The 20,163-nt window shown below is 38.5% G+C and overlaps 1 protein-coding gene across 1 annotated transcript in view; it reads right to left on the bottom strand.

Annotated features, from left to right (window-relative positions):
• Positions 1 to 872: 872 nt before the first annotated feature.
• The window catches only part of AMPH (amphiphysin), a 267,405-nt gene continuing 248,114 nt past the window's right edge, over positions 873 to 20,163 (bottom strand). The window contains exons 20-23 of the mRNA XM_021715589.1: positions 10,844 to 11,026; positions 8,892 to 9,161; positions 6,667 to 6,768; positions 873 to 2,116 (exon numbers count right to left, since the gene is read on the bottom strand). Coding sequence (XP_021571264.1) covers positions 2,009 to 2,116; positions 6,667 to 6,768; positions 8,892 to 9,161; positions 10,844 to 11,026 — 663 coding nt within the window. The 3' untranslated portion in view covers positions 873 to 2,008. The remainder of the gene's footprint in view (positions 2,117 to 6,666; positions 6,769 to 8,891; positions 9,162 to 10,843; positions 11,027 to 20,163) is intronic.

The raw sequence follows: 20,163 nt of genomic DNA on the forward strand, positions 1-20,163 counted from the left end.
GATTTCAGAATAACTGCTCCTGGAGATGTGGCAAGTATCTTTGCAGACCATTAGGTGCATTTTATTATTAGAACTAATTTATAAGTCTTGCCTTTTAACATCCCGTGTATACTCTCAACATCAGGAATGGCTTCCTATTACAAATCTTCCATTGCCGCATTCCACTTGCTGAATTATCAGTCATGCTCCTGGGCAGTGGCATTTGATTTTCTTGCACTAGACAAGCATTCACGATGACCCAGCTTCCTCCTGTAAATTAGTCCCCGGAAAAATCTTGGTTCAATAATGGCTATTTTCCTATTAATACTTAAAACATCAAAGTCAGGAATCTACCAGGAGGATTCAAATCATGAATCAGAAATACACGTACCAAATTCTTGATCAGCCTATGATTATATTCACAGAAAAGAGTCAAAATGAAATGATATGTTTTTGTTTTGAGAGTTTTCTTCTGGAGATAATGACCTGGTGAATTGAATTTTCTATTCAATCTGATCTAATTTTTTTTTTATGTACCTACGAACATAAACATGCCAGAAAGAAAAGTGACCAAAAAAAATGAGGCTGGTGTGAGAAGGAATTGCTGATTATGAAGATCGTCAGTGATTCACGGACTGGGAGTCCACAGCGGGTACTTTTAAGGGCTCTCCATCCACAGCTGTTATTTGTGCTGCAGTAATTGCTGGATGTCAGGAAAGACCGAGTGACCAGCAATGACTGGAATGAAGGAGGTGAGAAGTGAGGCGGAGCTGTGGAGCACAGCCCAGTGGAAGAACAAGCATATTTCTGCACAAATAACAACTCCATTATAGACGGTTTCAAGTAGAGCATCCAACTGGAACAAGATTAAAAAAAAAAAGACTCATAAAAAAGAATGAGGTAATTGTTGGAGATTACCAAAGGTTTATTTGGAATGACACAGCACTGAAAACATAACTGTTACAGATGATTTGTGGATACAGCATACATCACCTATCTTATTTTAGGATGATCTGTGAGGATGAGTTGCATAAATATAAAGAGGTGGAAATATATAGGAGCCATTTTTATAGTGTTCTTTTGGGAGTGGATGAATATGCCTCATCTTCAAGCCAATCTCATAAAGGCAGAAGTGAAGACTACTTTGCTGTTCATCCCAGCTAGCCTATGTCCAGCCACAGTGGCTGGACAGCGAGAGAGAGACTCAGGCCCTGCTGTCTCCACAGGGGCCACAGCATGGATGTGCGACCTGTCATCTCATCCTGAAAACTGCACAGTACAAACACAGATACTGTCGGACTGTTTTGGCAATGGGATGGCTGGTTTTGCCCTGAGGCAAAACTGCAACTGTAATGCCAGACAGAATAAGAGCAATGCATGTATCAATGACACTTGAGAGGCAAAGAGCTACAATGGAAAGGAAAGAAAGCAACTATGCATATGTAGTCTTCTGCATACACATAGATCCGGCAGTCATGGCAACTAGCTTGTGTGACCGTGTGTCCATATATATATATATGTATATATAGATGTGTTGGAAAAGAACATCGAGAACTTCTGCAGCAGTTTAGTCTTAAACACATTAAAATTGAAAGGAGAGAGAGCACGTGCTCACACCTTGGCAGGGGAATAAGATGATCTTGGACTACAGGATAATTCATCACATCTTCTGCAGGGCAGCCACTCAATACCATACACCTGGTACAGAGAAATTAAGGTCTTGTCTGGAAAAAGCTATTTTAGAATTGGTGGGAGGGGATCAAGTACAAGAGTCTCCACAGCTTGGACAAAGCACACACAAACCTGTTATTGACAACATGGGAACGAGTGAGGACTTTTTCCTTAATTTACTTTTTTGTTTTTTCTTCATACATCATTTGCATACATGCTCCATTGATACATCTTCCCAAGCTTTGTCTGGCATCAGTCTGTAACTCATTAAGAGTATAATAGCAAGAGTGGAATCTTCAGGTTTTCATGAAGGGTTAAAAATCCAGTAACGGAGCTCTTTCTTGCAACACTTGTCGTCTTAATCCAGGCGCCGGGTGAAGTTCTCTGGAAAGAGGCCTTTATAGGTGGCAAGGTCACTGAACTGAAGCCAGTCTGATTCCTTCACTCCCACAAGCCAGCCTGCATCCTGCAAGACAACGACAGGGCTTTCAGGGCCCACCAAACTTTGAAAAACCCACCCTGCAGCAATTAATAAATAATGGGTTACATTAAGGTTGTGGTTCTGCACATGGATGTTATGTTACAGGTAGAGTTATGTGCTGTGATGCGTGAGAAGGCCTTCCCAAATAAATTGTACTTAAAAAAAATGAAAGGATAAACATTTGCAATAATTTATTTACTGTATAAAGTATAGTTAGCATAAGATTAATATTACAATTTTGTATAAAGCATAATTAATTGATGTTAACTGTATGATAATATGAGTTCTGACGGAGGAGAAAAGGATTAGAATTACAGCAAGTTCAGAGAGAAATTTCATGCACAAGAACAATCACCTGTCCTGGGGGTCACAGTGAAAAAGGCTTGCAGTTGCTTGGGTTAGAATATAGTGCTGACTAGGCTATGGAAGGTCTTGTAGTTCACCCTGAGTCACTTATAAGAAAGAACTCTGACCCTAAGCTCACATCCTATAACCCCAATAAGCCACCCTATATAGGACTTATCAAATACTAAAAGCTAGACAAGTGTTGCCTGATGTTACTGTTGTTATAATGCCTAATTTTTCAAGTTTATATAAAGCACAAAGCAGTCTGATGTCATGGCATTCTTGCTAGAGACATTCATATATTCTTTATGAATTATTTCTCATAAACGTGAGTCTGTCATGCAGGAATGCCATTATAAAAATAAAGACATTTAACCACAGAAAGGATAAAGAGCCCATCCATGTGTGGCCAAATGGAATGAAGATGAAACTTAGAACCAAGAAACGGGTTGCTGTCTGCCCTTGGCCTACTGAAGATAGGCAGAGTGTAGCTGGAAAAAGCTGAGTTGGAAAAAATATCAGGAAACATACAAACTGTAGGAGGTGAAAGTAGTGGAAATCGCTATCTTTATTATGTTAACCAGTACAGAAAAGAGATTCCACTTAAGAGGAGGAATGGCCAGATTTAATCTGAACTAACCCCCAACATAGTTCAAGTACATCAGATAAAATGAGGTTTCAAAAATTAAATAAAGAAGCTGATTCATTCCCTTTTGATATAATCTGAGACTGTAAATTGATACTGCCATATAGACAAGAAATATAAGCATTTAGACAGACCAATTTTTGAAGGCAGAAAATAAAACCACTACCAAAAAAAATGACTCAATAAAATAACTGATAATATCCTAGCTGATGAGGAAAAGTGCCCTCTTTGAAATTATAATGTCATATATGTGAAGGACAATGTTATACTTAAAGTAAAAGATGATAACTAAATATTTTATAAACCTCCAGGAAGCATACAAAAGGTCATTTTTCCTACATAAGTGTCTACATTTGAGTTTATTTACAGTGAGTGAAAAATCTAATGGAGCTAAATGGAGTCAAACATTTTAAAATTATTTCAATAAAGGCAAAAAGCAAAGGACTGCACAAACCCATAATCAAGATGTATTCCAACATATATTCTGAAAGACACCTTATATCATAGAGTGAAAACTATTAGTCAATATCAGTTTTTAGCTGAAGAAAATATCGAAAATTAAATTTTAACTGTTTAAAATATGTGGAAGGCAAGAATTTCCAGTTGTGATAATGGCAAAAGAGCCTGTATTTGACAAATGCTTCTTCACAGAGTAATTATAAACAGTGGAATAATTATATATCTTTCCATATGTATACATATGTATATGAAATATATAGAAATAACTATTGGTTATACAACATATAATGCAAAATACAAGTTTATATATAATGTGGTAGGTGTAAATAACGGGTACAACTATTTAGAAGCGCTGAGAATGGCCAAAAGCAGGCAGAAATCGAAGAATATTTCATCTTGAAAGTGGGAAATTGCACTGGATGAGATCTATGCTAATACGGCTTTTCCCTCAAGGATTATCCTCCGTCCACATGATGCAAAACATTCAGAGGACAGAGTTTCAGGCTGTCAGAGAAGCTGTACATTTACAGGGGGATATATTGAAAAGAAAGGAGCCACTGAGGGGATATCCCCAAACATGCAGAAAAAACACCCTGAATTCCTGGGCTGACCCACAAGCCGTGCAGACATAAGGGGCACAGACCCATCCTAATGAAGTATAAAACCAACTTCTATGAATTCAAGGTATAATAATTATCCAGTAATTTAAATGCATGCTAAAATAAAAATAAACAATCTTCAGATATAGAAAACAGAATTAGGACCCTCTACAATGTGTTATCCACCCACTGCAATGTATTATCTACCCACTGTGACCACTATCAATAAAAAATTACTAGACATGTAAAGAAACAAGAAAACATAACACAAAGATAAAAAGTAATCAACAGAAATATGTCCTGAGATTGCCCAGCTTTTGGAATTAGCAGTAAGATATTTAAAGCAGTTATTATAAATTTGTTCAAGTACTTAAACTTAAAGGCAGCAACAATGAAAGAATACACATGGGAAATCTCAAGAAAAAAATAAAACCTAAACAAAAGAACAACATGTAATGAAAGAATGTAAGTATTAAGATCTGAAATGAAAAGCTGGATAAGCTTAACAACAAATTCAAAGCAGCAAAAGAAAGAGTCATGGTACTTAAATACAGATCAATAGAAATTAACCAACCTGATGACCAGAGAGAAATAAATACTGATAAAAAGAAGAACAGAGTCTTAGACATCAAGAAGTCCAACACATCTATAACTAAACACGCAGAAAAAAAGAAAGAGAATGAGGCAGAAAAAAAATTAAAGAAATAATAGCTGAAAGTTTTCTCAGCATGATGAAAAACATCAGGTGATAAGTTTAAGAAACTCAGTTAACCGCAAGTATGAAGGTTACAAAACAAATTTTAAAACATCAAGTACATTATAGTCAAAATGACAAAAACAAAATACACAGAGAAATTATTAAAAGGAGTCAGGGAAAGATACTTCGCATACAGAGAAACAATTTTAAACAAATTTGACAGCTGATTTCTAATTATAAACAGTTACAGATCAGAAAACAATGAAACAGCATCTTCAAGAGTTGAAAGAAAAAAAAATCAACTCAGAATTCCTTCTCTAATGAAAATATCTTTAGAAATGAAGATGAATAAAGACATTTTCGGATAAACACAGTCTGAGAGGGCTTGCTGCCAGGAACAGCTAGAGGAAGTTTTTTAAGCAGAAAGGAAATGAAAGCAAATGGAAACTCAGATTTATAGGAAAGAACGAAGAACACTGAAAATGACCAACATGCTGGTAAATATAAAACATTAGTTTTTTTCATTTTATTTATTTTAAAATAACATAGTTAATGCACAAAATAAATTTACACAATAAAACTTGTCTTTGAGCTGTATGGAGATGTTGACACTTTTGCCTGATATTGGTCATTTATGCTTTGTCATATGTTTTCCTTGAAGAGTTTTTCTAAGGTTTTAACAACTGTATTAATCCTCTCAAAGAAACCAACTTTTGGCTTTGCTAATTTTCTTTATTGTATCTTTTCGTTACATTCATTTGTGAATTTATTTTTATTCTTTCCCTCCTTCTCTGCAATTTTCTATTTAATTTGACATCTTTTGATACTCTTAGGCTTAAAACTTAGAATCAGTGATGACTATGACTTTTTTATTCACTTACACTATGATTTCTTTGATCCATTAATTATTTATAAGTGTATTCTTACATGTTTAAATCTCTGGGGCTTTTAAAGATACATTATTGTTGTTAATTTCGAATCTATTTTTATTGTGGTAGAGACTGTTTTATTGTTTGACTCAAGCACCTGATCAACCTTGGTAAGTGTATTACCAAAATAAAAACAAAATGTTGAACAGGTAAGTCTTAACCTCAAAAGCAGTGATGTTTAATTTTATCTTTTAGGAGGATGGCTCATAAATCTCTTTGAGAATAGTATGGAAGTTAGAAAAACATATTCATGGACACATTTACACATTTTGCATACCATTTTAGGAGTTCACAAGTCCTATGAACAAGAACAAGATAAGAGTTTTTAGCACCTTGACATCAGCTCATTCTTCTAGAAGATGATTTCTTTTTAAAAAGAATCTCTTTAAATTGAGGTATAATGTAAATTCTGTGTAATGCAGAGATAGCTAGGCATATAGTTCAATGAGTTTTGACAAATACATACACACATGTAACGACACTTCTCTCAAGATATAAACCATTTCCATTGCCCCAGGGAGTTCCTTCATGTTCTTTCCTAATTAACGTCCACACTCCAGAGCAACCAGTTTCGAAGGGGATTTTTAGTTCTCATGCATAGTGTATTTTCCGAAAACAGGTGTTACGCTAGAAAGTGGTTATGTGATAAGAAATGGTCATCTGCATTAAAAAAAGAAACAATGTAACAGCATCCCAAAAGGGTATCCTAAAAAATAGGTTAATGATGCTCTGTGGTCACAAGCCCTTAAACCCTTTTTAGTTGGCTTGCAGCATCTTAGAAAATAGAAATGTCTTCAGGAAATCACTGTGTCCAATTGACCCTTCACATAGCCTGAGGCATCTTCCAATCTTATCATTACCTGGTCAGCTTCCGAATCAGAGGGGATCACCAGCACCACATCACCCCTTTGTAAGGTAAGTTCGTCAGAATTTGCTGCTTCAAAATCATGCAATGTTTCCACCTGCAAAAGGTTTTAAGAGACCAGATTAATTTTAGAAAATAAGGAGACATAAAATCATCGTTTCCCAGCCATATTTTATAAGCAGGCACTCTTAAAAGCATTTTCCAAGCTGGATAAAAAAGTAAAGATATGTTCATATCCCACGGAAGGCCTCTAAAGACAGCAAGGAAATCCTGTTCGCTGATATGAGGCCATTTGCGTGTGTATTTAGTAATGGAATGCCCTCTGCAATACCTAAAAGTACTATGTTGGTTAAATCTTAATTGATCATATTTTTTGTTAGAGATTTGTATTTTATTATCACTCATACTTTATTACTGTTTGTTTGTTGTTTAACTTGAACCAAAAATGCCTAGTTGGAGGTTCCTCTAACCTCAGGAATTATATTATTATTAATAATTCTGTCAAATAATCAAAAATCAGGAAAACCATCTTTTGCATGTCATACAGGAATCACTATTTCATTAAACCCTGTGATCAATTTCTTTGTAAATAAATTTCCTTCCTTTCCTATCCTACCCTATCTACCATGGCAACCTGTCTATTTTCTTTCCTCCTTAAAAAAAATTCTGTAAAGTTTTATCATAGAATTTTTTTCTTTTGAGCAGAAGAAGCAAAATAACGAACCTCCATCCCCGTATTCACGTACCCAGCTTGAATAACTATGTGGTCACGGGCAGTTTTATTTTTCCCAGGTCCTTCCACTCAATTCCACCCCTGAGATTAAGCAATCTGCTTTTAAAATATATATTTGGCTGGGCTCAGTGGCTCAGCCCGTAATCCCAGCACTTTGGGAGTCCAGGGTGGGTGGATTGTCTGAGTCCATGGGTTCGAGACCAGCCTGGGCAACTTGGCAAGACCTAGTCTCTACAACACATTAAAAAAAAATTTTAGCCAGGTGTGGTAGTGTGCACCTGTAGTTCCAGCGATGTGGGAGGCTGAGGTGGAAGGATCACCAGAGACCAGCAGATTAATGCTGGGGTGGCCGTGAGTGTGCCACTACACTCCAACCAGATTCATAAAATGTCAGAGCTAGAATGATTGTTATTCCAAAATTAACTTCTCTAATGAGATAACTGATACCTAGAGAGGGCGATAAGTGAGGTGCCTTGGGTCACACTCCAGTTAGTGGGGAGGCTTGTTAGTGGACCCAACAAGCCCTGGTCTTGCCCAGCACATTGCTTCCTGGACTTCTCGTACAGTAATTAAAACAGAATGTGGCAGGGCACAACCCCCTACCCACAGGTTTAATTTTTCTCTACATTAATTCATTCATCTATCCATTATACCCACTCCCATCCCCACATGAGGTAGTGAGGTAGTAGTTAATGAACAGAGAGAAAATGACTGTCACTATTCAATCCTGTCCCCATGAACACACACAGACTTAACACTTTCTTAAAAGAAAAGGAGCTGAATTTTGAAATGTAAAGTGAAATTACAGAACTCAAAATTCCCAAGTAGATTCTGTTAAGGAGCATTATCCGCCTTTAATACTTGGCTTAAAGCCAATGTTTTCTAGGTAATTACTGAGTGTTCTGGTAAGAACCCTTCTGTTTATGAAAGCCCTATGTAGCCTCTCTGAGCAAAATAATTAAACCAGGCTTCTTTCTTCCTTTTGATAGAATCTCTTTCATATATTCATTCTCTTGTTTTTAGTATATTTATGGGCTCCCTATTCTGTGCCAAGTACCCACCATATTAAGTGCCAGAGTTGACAGGATGACATATTTCTTACCCCCAGAGGAATATGACCCAGGCACCTAGTAAACAGGTGATTTCAAGGCCTGGTCTGAGCCAGACTGGACAGACTCACAGGGCACCCTGGGGAGCACAGAGAGATGGAAGAAATTAACCCATTCATTACCCAGGCACATACCCTGTGGCGAACATCGCTTTAATTATCCTTGGTTAAAATAGAGGAAGATATTACTGTATTCTTGCCTGTTCATCAGCATAGAAATTCTGTCATTTTTCAAAGTAATACTGGAGTGAGGGGAGAGCAGTTCAGAGAAAACAACATATATTTTTAAAAGTAAAATTTGGAAAACCAAAGATTTGAGCAAGAGGGACTCAGTGCAAAGAAAACACAAATGGCCATGAGATCGAAAATATAAAAAGACCTTGTAGAGAAAGCCAGGAGGCAATTCCTGAGTGGCCGCCCTCGCAGATGCTGACTGGTCAGCAGGCCCTGTGGCTGGCGTGGAAGGCGCGAGCTGAGTGTCCTCCAGGGGCTTCTGCTCTGCTGCCGGCTCTGGTGTCTCGCTGGTGGGGCCCTGAGGGGCTGCATCCTGGGTAACCTCTTTGGACTCTGCACCCATGGTTATTTCGTGTTCTCCTTCTCCTTCGTGGTTAGAGGCAGGCTCTATGACCACAGATGGGATGACCTTCTCCTGGAGGGAGAAAAGTGTGGTGGTGCCCAGCAGGGCCTGGGAAACTGGGAAACGGGACTTCCTTTGTCCCCTATGACCTGCCTCAGCCCCCTGCTCACAGTCCGGGCTCTTACTTCTGTCCTTCCCCTTCTCCAAGCTGCCTGCTTCCCCAAACCTAGCTTGGGCTTTCAGCCTTTTTCCTTCTGCTGTGCCACCTGACCTCTCTGCCTCTCCTGAAGACTAAACTATGATGGGATTAATTTCTGGATCCTCGAACGGTTTGGTAACTGTGAGGTCTCTGCGGACACTGGAAAGAGGGATAGGAGACTGAGGGAGAGAAACACCCTGAAAAAAATGTAGCAGATTCCAGAACGGCCGTCTCACTGCTGTCCCACTGAATACTAACACTTGAAGTTGACATTTAGTTCCCCCAGAATCCCATGGGAGCCTCAAACAGCCTGAAACCATACATGCTGGCAGCGATCTAGATGAGTTTGGAGATGATTTACCTGTCCCTGGCTTGTTGATTATCGTTCGAGCCCACACTGCCGTCACTGCTCCCACCGCCCACCCCAAGTACTCTACTGTCTGAACCCGTGGATCAGGACCTCCTTTTATTTAACAAAAATAAGCAAGGAGGGGGTTTTCAGGAGCATAGCGGGAGTATGGAGATGTTTACTGCCTTTGAGAAGGTCTTTCTATAGTCCCCTGGGGCTATTAGTGGGCAGAAACACTTCCATTCTTCAATATGGGAAAAATAATACACTCATTCAACAAGTATAAAAATATATACAAAAACCTTCCCGGCACGGTGATTAGAAAATCTAAGAGGAAAAAATGGAATATTCTTTTGAGTTACTTCTCCAAATACCACTGCTATCTGCTGTTTTTTTCCGTGGGATGAAAGAGATGATTCGGTTTCAAGCCTTAATGAGTAACCTTGGAGAGATTTCTGGAAATGTATTATGAGTAAAATCATCAGGAAAAAAGAAAGCATGGCATTGAATCCCCTCTTAATGTTGTTTTCTAGAATGCAGAATAACCTAACAGTGGCGGGCAGGCCCTGGGTGGCGGGACCCACAGTTTCAGAGTGTTAATGTGTTGCCCTTGAATGCTGCTTGGAGGCCATGCAGAGCTGGGGTCAGCTCCAGGCCTCTGTAGGCACTGAATGGCCCAATCCCCTGCTGAACGTGCAACACAGAATTGGATTCGGTGTCCTTGGTGAAAGGAGCTTCAGGGTGCCCTTGGGGCACTCAAACAACGACAACCACCATACAACAGTAATCATTAGTAATAAGATTGAGCTCCTAATGTGGAGTTCTCACCTTGTGCCTAAGAACTTTATGGGCATTTTCTCCTTAATCATATTCTCTTTCTCCTCCCTTCATTCTCATCCTTTTCATCGTCACTGCCTCATTCCTTTCCACCATCACTTTCTCCCATAGTTTCCTTCTCCCCTCTCTGGCTTAGGCCCAGTGAGCCATAAGCCCAAGGGTGCCTGTGTGGAACACGGCATTGCTGATACTGAAAGAAGCTGGGACCACTCTTTCTGAGACTCCAATAATAATTGTGTGTGTGTGTGGAGCAGGGAGTCTCAAAATTGCTGCAGACTGATTCTACATCCGAGGTGTTATCACCATGAACCAACAGATAGAGCACTCTAACCCCCTCCCCATGTTTGTTTCCTTCACTGGGACTCTTACCTGAGGCGCTGCTGCTTCTCTCTCCTCGGGTTGTGATCTGTCACTCTCAACACCTTGCGTGGTCTCAGCTTCAATTCTGGCCTCCTCTAAACTTACTCCTTCCTCAGCAGGGAGAGCTGCCTTCTCTGCCTCTTCCACCGGGGCTACCTCAACCACCACACTAGCATCAGCTCCAGGGATGACCTGTGGGACAGTAATCAACAAGCCACATCTGTATCTCTGAGGGCCTCATCCAAGAGTCAAAATCAACCCTTTCCCTTCTTGGCCGAGTGTGGTGTTCACATCTGTAATCCCAACACTTTGGGAGGTCGAGGCAGGAGGACTATGTGAGTCCAAAAGTTTGAGACCAGCTTAGGCAACACAGCAAGTCCTCGTCTTTAAAACAACAACATTAGCCAGGCATGGTGGTGTGTGCCTGTAGTATCAGCTACTTAAGATGCTAAGGCAGAAGAATTGCCCGAGTTCAAGAGCTTAAGGATGTGGTGAACCATGACTGTGATTGTGTCACTGCACTCCAGCTGAGGCAACAGACTGAGATCTTGACTCAAAACAAACAACAAAAACATTTCCTTCTCTTCCTTCTGCTGAGCCTGTTCAGATTTTGAACTGTCTTTGTTATGTACCAAATCCCAAGATTCAGGTAAGGTGGAGTCTGCATCTGTTCATCAAACCTCTGACTTCTTTTCTCCTGAGCACCCACCAAGTTTACATTTCTCAGCTTTCCTTGCAGTCAGGTATAGGAAATGGCATTTAAATGGAAGGGACATATGCTATCCTAAGATGTGGTTTTGAGTACAGGTAGTCCCCTCTGCAAGCCATTTTTGTTGGCTGAAAGCAACAAGCAAGACCTTGGGGGGCATCTGAGTCACAAGTCAGAAGGAGGCTGGGTCCAATACCTGGGTCAAGCTGCAGAAGAAAGGCAACCTCATCACACAAAGTCAGAATCAGAAAAACTGCATCTTAGTATATACTTTCAAATCTTTATAGGGAAGGTTCCAGAAGCTAAGTCGCTTTCATGGGGAAAAAAAATTAAGAGGATTTCAGAATGAAGGGAAAAATAATTTTGTAATCAAATATGCATTACAGCACTCCAACAATCTGTAGAGTCTGCTGGCTGGCAGAATGCCCAAATCATTGTTTGGGTCCTTACTGGGAAAAGTGAAATAGAAAAACATGACAATTTTGTTTTTAGGGTTAGAACACAGTCAAAAGAAAAGTTTTAAGTAGCATTTAAAACTTGTAATAATGAAATGAAGTGCAATCTGAAGTTGTAGCTTTGAACAAACTGGTTTGGAGTCCAATTCTTTTAACAGGATACTAACAACATCAGCTTGGCAGACATGATTTGAGAGGTTCAGATTAGAAAGACTTGGGAAGAAAAAATTAGATTGTTCTTATATAAAATCCCAGGACACATATTTCAAAAACTGATCTTGCCACCTGATGTGGTCAACATTGGTCATTTCTTTTCTTTAACTGTGCAAGGTCTACCCAGTTCAACCTCTTAAGTTAGGAAAGCCTGCATGTTGCAAATACTAACTTTCAAACTCAGAAAACTGAAAAGGAAAATGGAGAGTGTCCCTGAGTGGGCATCAGAAATTGGAGATGAAGAACTTGAGTCACATGCCTACACTCATAGTATGGCAGTCTAAAAACACCTTTCTGTTGACTCAAGTGTATAGGTAATAATTTAAACAAAAATAATCTGTTATAGAATACAGTACATTTTTCTACAACATAATATTTTACTTTGGGAATTAAAAAAAGTTAACAGCTATACTACTTGCAATTTGTCCAAGTATTACTCATATTCTTAGAAATTTGTTTCTTTCTCTTACAAAAATCTTCCATTATGAGACTCTGGCTCTCCACAGAAAATTATAATCACTAGTCATGACATATTTCTTTTACTGTACTCTGTCATTAAAGTGCATGGGTTCAGAAAAGGAATTCTTTTACATGAATTTGTTATAGATACTTATTATTTTAAAAAATTTCTATAGCTTTGGGGGAAGAATTGTTTCTTGGTTACATGCATGAACTGTATGTGAAAAATCAGCATGAATTGTGCTGATTTTTAGGGTACTTGTCACCCAACTAGTGTACATTGTATCCAATGGGTAATGTTTCCTTCCTCACCCCACACCCTCCCCCGTTCTGAGACCTCAATGACTTTTATAATATTCTGTATGCCTTTGCATGCCCATAGCTTAGCTCCCACTTATAAGTGACAGCATGTAGGATTTGGTTTTCTGGAATTGTAAGAGATACTTATTTAAAGTGAATAATAAATGTTGATCATTATTGAAATGGGGTAAGAGTTACATGGAATTTCTATTTTGGTAAATGACTGAAAAGTTCCATAATAAAAAGTTTATTAAAAATTCAACAGAATTGCATCTGTTTTAAATACTGATCTTTTCATGAATGCCATTGTTATGGCTGTCAAGAGAGTAAACATCAGAAAGTAAATTCAATGGGCATCTTAAACCCAAGAAGAAAAGTGAATAATCACTCATAGCTTTGCTGTTGGAGAAATTAACAGTTTTTTTCCCCAGGCTATTAAGGACCTAGTAAAATTGCTTCCATATTGAAAAGTACACTGAAAGATAATGTCCATACCAAACGCTTATAAGCTTAAAAGTGGAAGGCAAGTTTTGTCATAATTCTAAGTTATTCATGCTTTCCATCTGTCTGGAAAATCACACCTATGAATATCCCACTGGTTTCAACAACTCTGAACCAGATGGACTCTATCTACATGCAGACAGTATGGATAAACAGAGCAGCACCCTCCACTACACACACAGACACACATATCGCAGCAGACAAAAAAGCAGACATTATGTTATTTCACCAGATGCATAAATCCATTACGTTATTTCAAGTGATTATGCATAAATCCTTCTACACATATATGTTCCAAGTACATACTGTTATAGTTGGATGTTTTTTTCTCAACTGAATTGATATTACATCTCCAGAAGAGGATAGATTTCTGTGACATTGGTGTTGCCAAAGGTAATTTTAAAAATTTGTTCCATACAAACATAGTGTGCATTATTAGCCCTTAATTTATCTCTAGCCTTCTATATATCTATCAACTTTGCTGTATCATATTTTACTATCGCAAGAGAGACATGCCATCCCTTTCTTTTGGTAAATAATTTAAACAGGCGTTATTGGCTGGACACACATTAGACCCGACAGTATCGCTGCTGTGACACCAACCACCAGCAGGTGGCGGTCAAGGGCTCCGTGTGACTGTGCTGTGGCGTTCCCGACCTTGCAGGAGCAAATACCCCTGCCCAGCCTCAGCACCTAGACAATTTACCTGAAAAGGATGGGAGCGTACAGAAAATCGTAAGAAGGATAAATTAGAAACACAAAAATATTGAAAATAACAATGCTGGCAGAGGTGTGGTGCTAAGAAAACTGATACTTTAGCTATAGAGAAGAAAAGCCAAACAATTTGAATTATCTACTAGGAAAAGGGGAAAAAATTAACACGTCAGTCTTTTCTGAGTGCATTAGTAATGAATTCTCATGTCTCTAGCCACTATTTAACACTTACAGAACTTAAAAACAGTTCATAAACACAGAGGGATCATCCACTATCTGCATTTCTCCTCATAGCTTTTTGTTTCTAACATTGGTCTGAAAATCAGGGGTGTCTCTCAGTTCTACCTTTATGTTCCACACTTTTTGTTCTTACCAAAATATTTCCAATGCCTATTTACTGACAGCAATAACATAATAACATAAAAATACAATAAAAAATAGAAAACTATTTGTTCAGATTCGATTTGTCTAGCTCCAGATAAAATCAAGGAAAGAGTGAAAAGGTTTTCATTGATAAGCATTATCTCTCATTATTATTATTATTATTATTATTATTATTATTATACATTCAAATTTGTTAGCTATTTGTAGATCTAGAAATTTTTTTAAAAAAACACATTTTCTATGATCTGCTTGCTGCAGTAGATGTTATACCTGCTAGAAAAAAACCACAAAAATAAATGACTGCTATTTGCTTTTTTTAAAATGTTATCAAGAAGATCAGAAGACTGAAACTACTAAAAGTATTTTAAGCCTTTGATACCCAGTTCTATCAAATTTTTTACTTCAGATATTTAGAAAACCACTATTATCCTATCGTCTGTACAATCTGTTGGTCAAATATACTTATGGTAGAAATATCCAGTGCAAAGAGACACTAAAAAAATTCTCCCTGACTTGGGCACATGTTTCCAACATCTATGGCATGAGTGAGACACAGGCACCAGGACTATTGCCAACTTGCTTATTCATCAACAGAAACCACAGGCACCAGAAATCACATGGAACCTTCTTGGAGAGAGTGCATGGTGACTCTCACTTTACTATTCCATATATACCTCACTGTTTCCTTATCTTCTGCTTCAACATTCTCCTTGGTGGAAAGCAATATGATTATGGTATTCCTGTCAGGGTCCACCAGTTTAAAACTGCACTAGCAAAATTTTCTCAAAATGAAATGACGCAAGTGCAATGCAACAACAGCCTAGATTATCAATCCTGCAAAACAGGGAAACACAAATTGGTGGCAGGAACTAGCCAGTCCCTCTAAGGGACAGTGCCATGAAAGTAGGTCAACAAGGACTGAGAGTCCTGAAACCACAAGAGAATTTGTCATCTCTGAGGTCTATGTTATTTATTTACTTTATTCACTGCTTGTAATTTTGGTAATATTAGTTCTGAACAATGCCTGAAAAGCAGTTGCCAATCACGCAACTGGTCTGGATGAGACAACTTTGATTCTCTTTCTGCCCAGGATGAAATTCTCTACTTATTTATAGGGTAGGTTACTTTAACCAAGAATAGGTATTTTTCTAATAAAAAATACCACAAATTTAAAAGCAACAAAATAATTGGTGGTAACATTTTGACATATTTAGTTTTATTCATTTTCTAATCATACAAAAGATTTATTTTACAGAACATAAATCATGTTTCTAAGAAAATTATATTTTTAACAAATTATGTAATAGTTATATCATTGAACATTAGTTGGATTCCAGTGTTTAAATGTTATTTATAAGTAACACCGTGAGAAAGTTCTTTGGTTTGTAACCAAACAATTATTTAGACTAGACATTTATATGATTTAAATACTAAACACTGTTCTCTTTTCATTTATGTCTCCATTGAAGACATTTTTGGAGTTTCTGCTCAACATTTCTTTATGAAAGGTTTCAAACAGAGAAAAATAGAATTGTACAGTGAACATCCAAGTATCTCCAACCTAGGATCTTCAATTGATATATTACTAATTTGCTTTCTCACATGTCTACATGTCTACTCACCTATCCATATTGATTTGATTCATCTTTTAGTCAACTGCAATATACCTTCATGCAATGTTTTTCTATGAGTTCTATGAAAATTGTCTACAGCTCCTTATATATTTGATAATGTCTTTCTGGTGCTTTCATACATGACCAACTATTGACCTGGGTGGAATTATCACAATGCACATGTTTTTTTACACTCAAAATCTGTAGGTCATTCTAACAGCTTCTGATCTTTAGTATGGATAGGAATAAGTCTGAGGCCAGCCTAATTGTTCTTTTGTAGTTCTTTTTTGTTTCCAATCTAGATACCTGTAGAACTTTTTTTTTTTAATGTTGAATTCAAAATGTAAAAGAACACATGTAAATGCTAGACTCCATTCATTAACTTTGCCTTTTGTTGATGATTTCTTATGATCCATATGCAGGCATTCCATTAACTAGGAAAATTTCAGCTCCAGCATGTTTTCTTCTGTTACACTGGCCATTACTGCTTCTACAACATTCTTCACAGTTTCTTCTTTAGGACTAGCAGTTAGTTAATACTGTTGCTTCAGGTCTTTGCCACTTCTTATGCACATTTTAATTGTAAATTACCTTTCCTCCCCCTAAAATCCTTTCTTGCATCATTGAGCTCCCTTTCCATCTGCCTCACAAGCAACTCTCTTTTCTTCTCAGTGTGGGTTGCCTTATCATCTCATCCTTTATCTTTTATGCCACATATCAAGGTAATCTTGAATTTTACTGACAACAAGGAGATAATTTTCAAGTTTTGCCTTTCTACTTTGGGTAATTCTTTTGTTGTTGCATGTTCTCTGGGGAAAATAAATACAGTGGGAATAAATAAAGGTAAACTAAATACAGTGAGAATAAATAAAGCAAAAATAATTACAGTGGGAATCCTGGCTATAGACCTTTTCCTGCCCATCTCTAATTCTGGATTCAACTTGAGTTTTTGACTTTTCTGAAGATGCTGGCATTTTAATGAAAATACAGCGTTTTCTTCAGGATCCATTTTCAAGAAAGGTCCAAGAGGCAGCGAGGGTCTGCAGATCACCATCATGGCCCCAAAGAGATGATTCCTGGATGAAAAACACAGGCTGACAGCTGGTACACTTTTTCACACAAACTCTATCTAAAACACCACAGGTCATAATTTTCCTTCAGTGTGCCTATGACTGTTGGAGTGATCTCTTTCACGGAACACCAGGTCCCCAATGGGGTTCCTTTCAACGGTGGCACCTGGGATTGCAAACTTCATTCGATACATCTATGCTCTTCCTTTCTAAAGAAGGAATTTAGTGGGGGGCTTCCCACCCCCAACCTTCATCTCAATCATCTTTCAATCTGCTCCCCTAGTACTGCCAGCAGTCTCATCATAAAGCTTCAGCAGCCTGGTCCCAGAGCAACTCAACTATTGGCAACTGTGTTGCCATGGCAACAACTGCTTGCATTCGCTTCACAACTTTCTTTAAAAATGAAACTCTTCTGCTGAAATGCCAAAGTTAATGAATTTTTTGGCCTTTAAGGTTGTGGCAGAATATCCAGTAATAATATAATATACATCAGTATTTAAAGTTTTAATTAGTGATTTATCCTTTGAAACAAAGGTAAATATTGTTTGTGTATTATACTCTCTGAGAGACCAGAAGAGTGTATGAGTTCCTGGACCAGCCATGATGGACAGCTTAATGAAGATTGCAAATGGTCTTTTAAAGAGGTCATTTGAGGAAAATGCCTTCACAGCACAACAAACATTTTGCCTTGCCTGGCTACACTATCTTTGAATGATATGTAAAGCGTTTGCTCCAACTGCCCTCTCGTAAATGGGTCTGGGCTCGGGTTGGCGGAAGGCAAAGACGGGCTGCCAGGCACAGAGACCAAACTGAGAAATGGTGATCTGCAAGTTACCTGAATGTCATCACACCCTGTTGGCAAAATTCCCAACCCTGATCCTGCCAAGTACCACACACATCTCACTGCGTAACCTGGAACTTGATCAGATGACAGTGTGGGTGACTGAAGCTTGACGTGGGGTGGGCAGCTGACAATCACACTTGGAAGACACGACTGCCAATCCTCTGGGCTCACAGCCTTTGAATCGACCACGGCATAGGTAAGTCAAACCCACTCCATGGTGACTTGTCATCCCGATGGCCTAGCAAATAGAGACTGGAAAAGGCCATAAACAAAAGGGGCTCTCATTACCACAAGTGATTTGAAAACTCTTGCCAGGTGCAGTGGCTCATGGCTGTAATCCCAGCCCTTCTAGAGATGGAGGTGAAAGGATTGCCTGAGCCCAGGGGTTTGAGATCAGCCTGGACAACTCAGTGACTCCTCGCCTCTACAATAAATTTAAAATAATTAGCTGAGCATGGTGGCGTGTGCCTGTGGTTCCAGATACTTAGGAGGCTGAGGTGAGAGGATTGCATGATCCCAGCAAGTCATGCCACTGTACTCCAGCCTGGGTGAAAGAGTGAGACTCCAACTCAAAAAAAAAAAAAAGGAAATCCTTAGTTTTGTTAAAGTAACACATTGTAGATTTTGAGAGCAGGAAGAGTTTATCAGGTACAACCCTCTTAAAGAATAGACAAGTAAACTAGAAATAGAAGGGTAAAATTATTTCCCCAAGGCCACCTCATGGGTTGACCATGGAGTCAATTCTCCAAACTCCCATTGTGGGGGTCTTTCCAATACACCTCCTTTGATATTTGCTTTGCAGTCAAAGTGGGGGACTAGAAAACACACTGTCTCACAGAAATTCAAGACTGAGGTGCACAAGAGTTTCTGTTTTATTTAGACTCTTCAGCCACAAACCAGGAACAATCATCAAGTCCAAGCATTAGCTGTGGGAAGTCTTAGTATCAGCTTGGATCCTAAGTTGTGACTCTAATGGCTTTAGTTAGATGTGGAATGAAATTAGTTGATAAATACACTTTAATAAAACCTGGTCTTTTTAAAAGCACACCTCTGGAGTTGTCAGGAGAAGAATATCTGTGGATTAAAATGCCAGGATTTGAATTTCATGTCATCACTTTCTAGGAGTGTGTCTTGGTTAAGCCACTTAACTTCTCTGTGCCTCAGTTCGTTGATCTGCAAAATGGGGTTCATGATGCCTAAATAATGCCTATGTAATGGGGCTGCTGTGAGAACAATGGATGCAAATACTAGTAGTCCATAGTCTCTATTACGACAATATGACCCTATTTACTATAACATAACTCTCTTTTGTCATATTTCCTTTCACTTCTGGCCACACACAGTAATTCTCAAAGGTAGTATTTGAGCTTCTTGAGATTTCATGTTGGAACAGAAGGGAATTTTCCAGGGAAGAGGAAAGAATCTCAAATCAAGCACTTTTTCTTGATCATGCTTATGGTTCCAGTTCATGTTCGTGAAAGGCTAATGAGAAATGACCCAAGCAAGGGCCTGTTCACCCTGGAGGTGTTGAGAGGATGGACAGAACAAGAAAGGGCAAGAAGTGGGTACAGAACTGCAACACACACGGTCTGTGGTCTGGGTGTCCAGTTCCATATCATCCATGGACTATATAAATCTCAGAGAGCTGAGCCAGCAGAACTCATTTGTAAGGTTCCTTGAGGTCTGAATTCTGATTTGGGGGGATGGGGGACTTTTACTGTCTAAATAGTTGGCTTTTTAACATTTGAATGGGTCTGATTTCCTACAGGCTACCCAATTGTGCTGATGGCCAGCAATGGGGCTTATGAGTTGAGTCCAATATACACTAAGAAGAAAGAATGACTTTTTTTTTTAACAACCCAAAGTTAATTGCAATCAAATTCATGCTAAAGACATCAAACTAAGGCACTAGATTTGGTATGCTACAAAATACACACCAAGGTAGACATAAAACCATCATATAATCGCATATTATATGATTCCATTTATATAAAATACCCAGAACAGATAAATCTGTAGAGCTAGAAAGCAAATTGGCAGGTACCAAGGGCTGGCAGAGGGGATGAA

The sequence above is a fragment of the Carlito syrichta genome, unplaced genomic scaffold (genome assembly GCF_000164805.1).
Source record: "Carlito syrichta isolate Samal-C Ts95f unplaced genomic scaffold, Tarsius_syrichta-2.0.1 Scaffold307206, whole genome shotgun sequence".
Classification (NCBI taxonomy): Eukaryota; Metazoa; Chordata; class Mammalia; order Primates; family Tarsiidae; genus Carlito; species Carlito syrichta.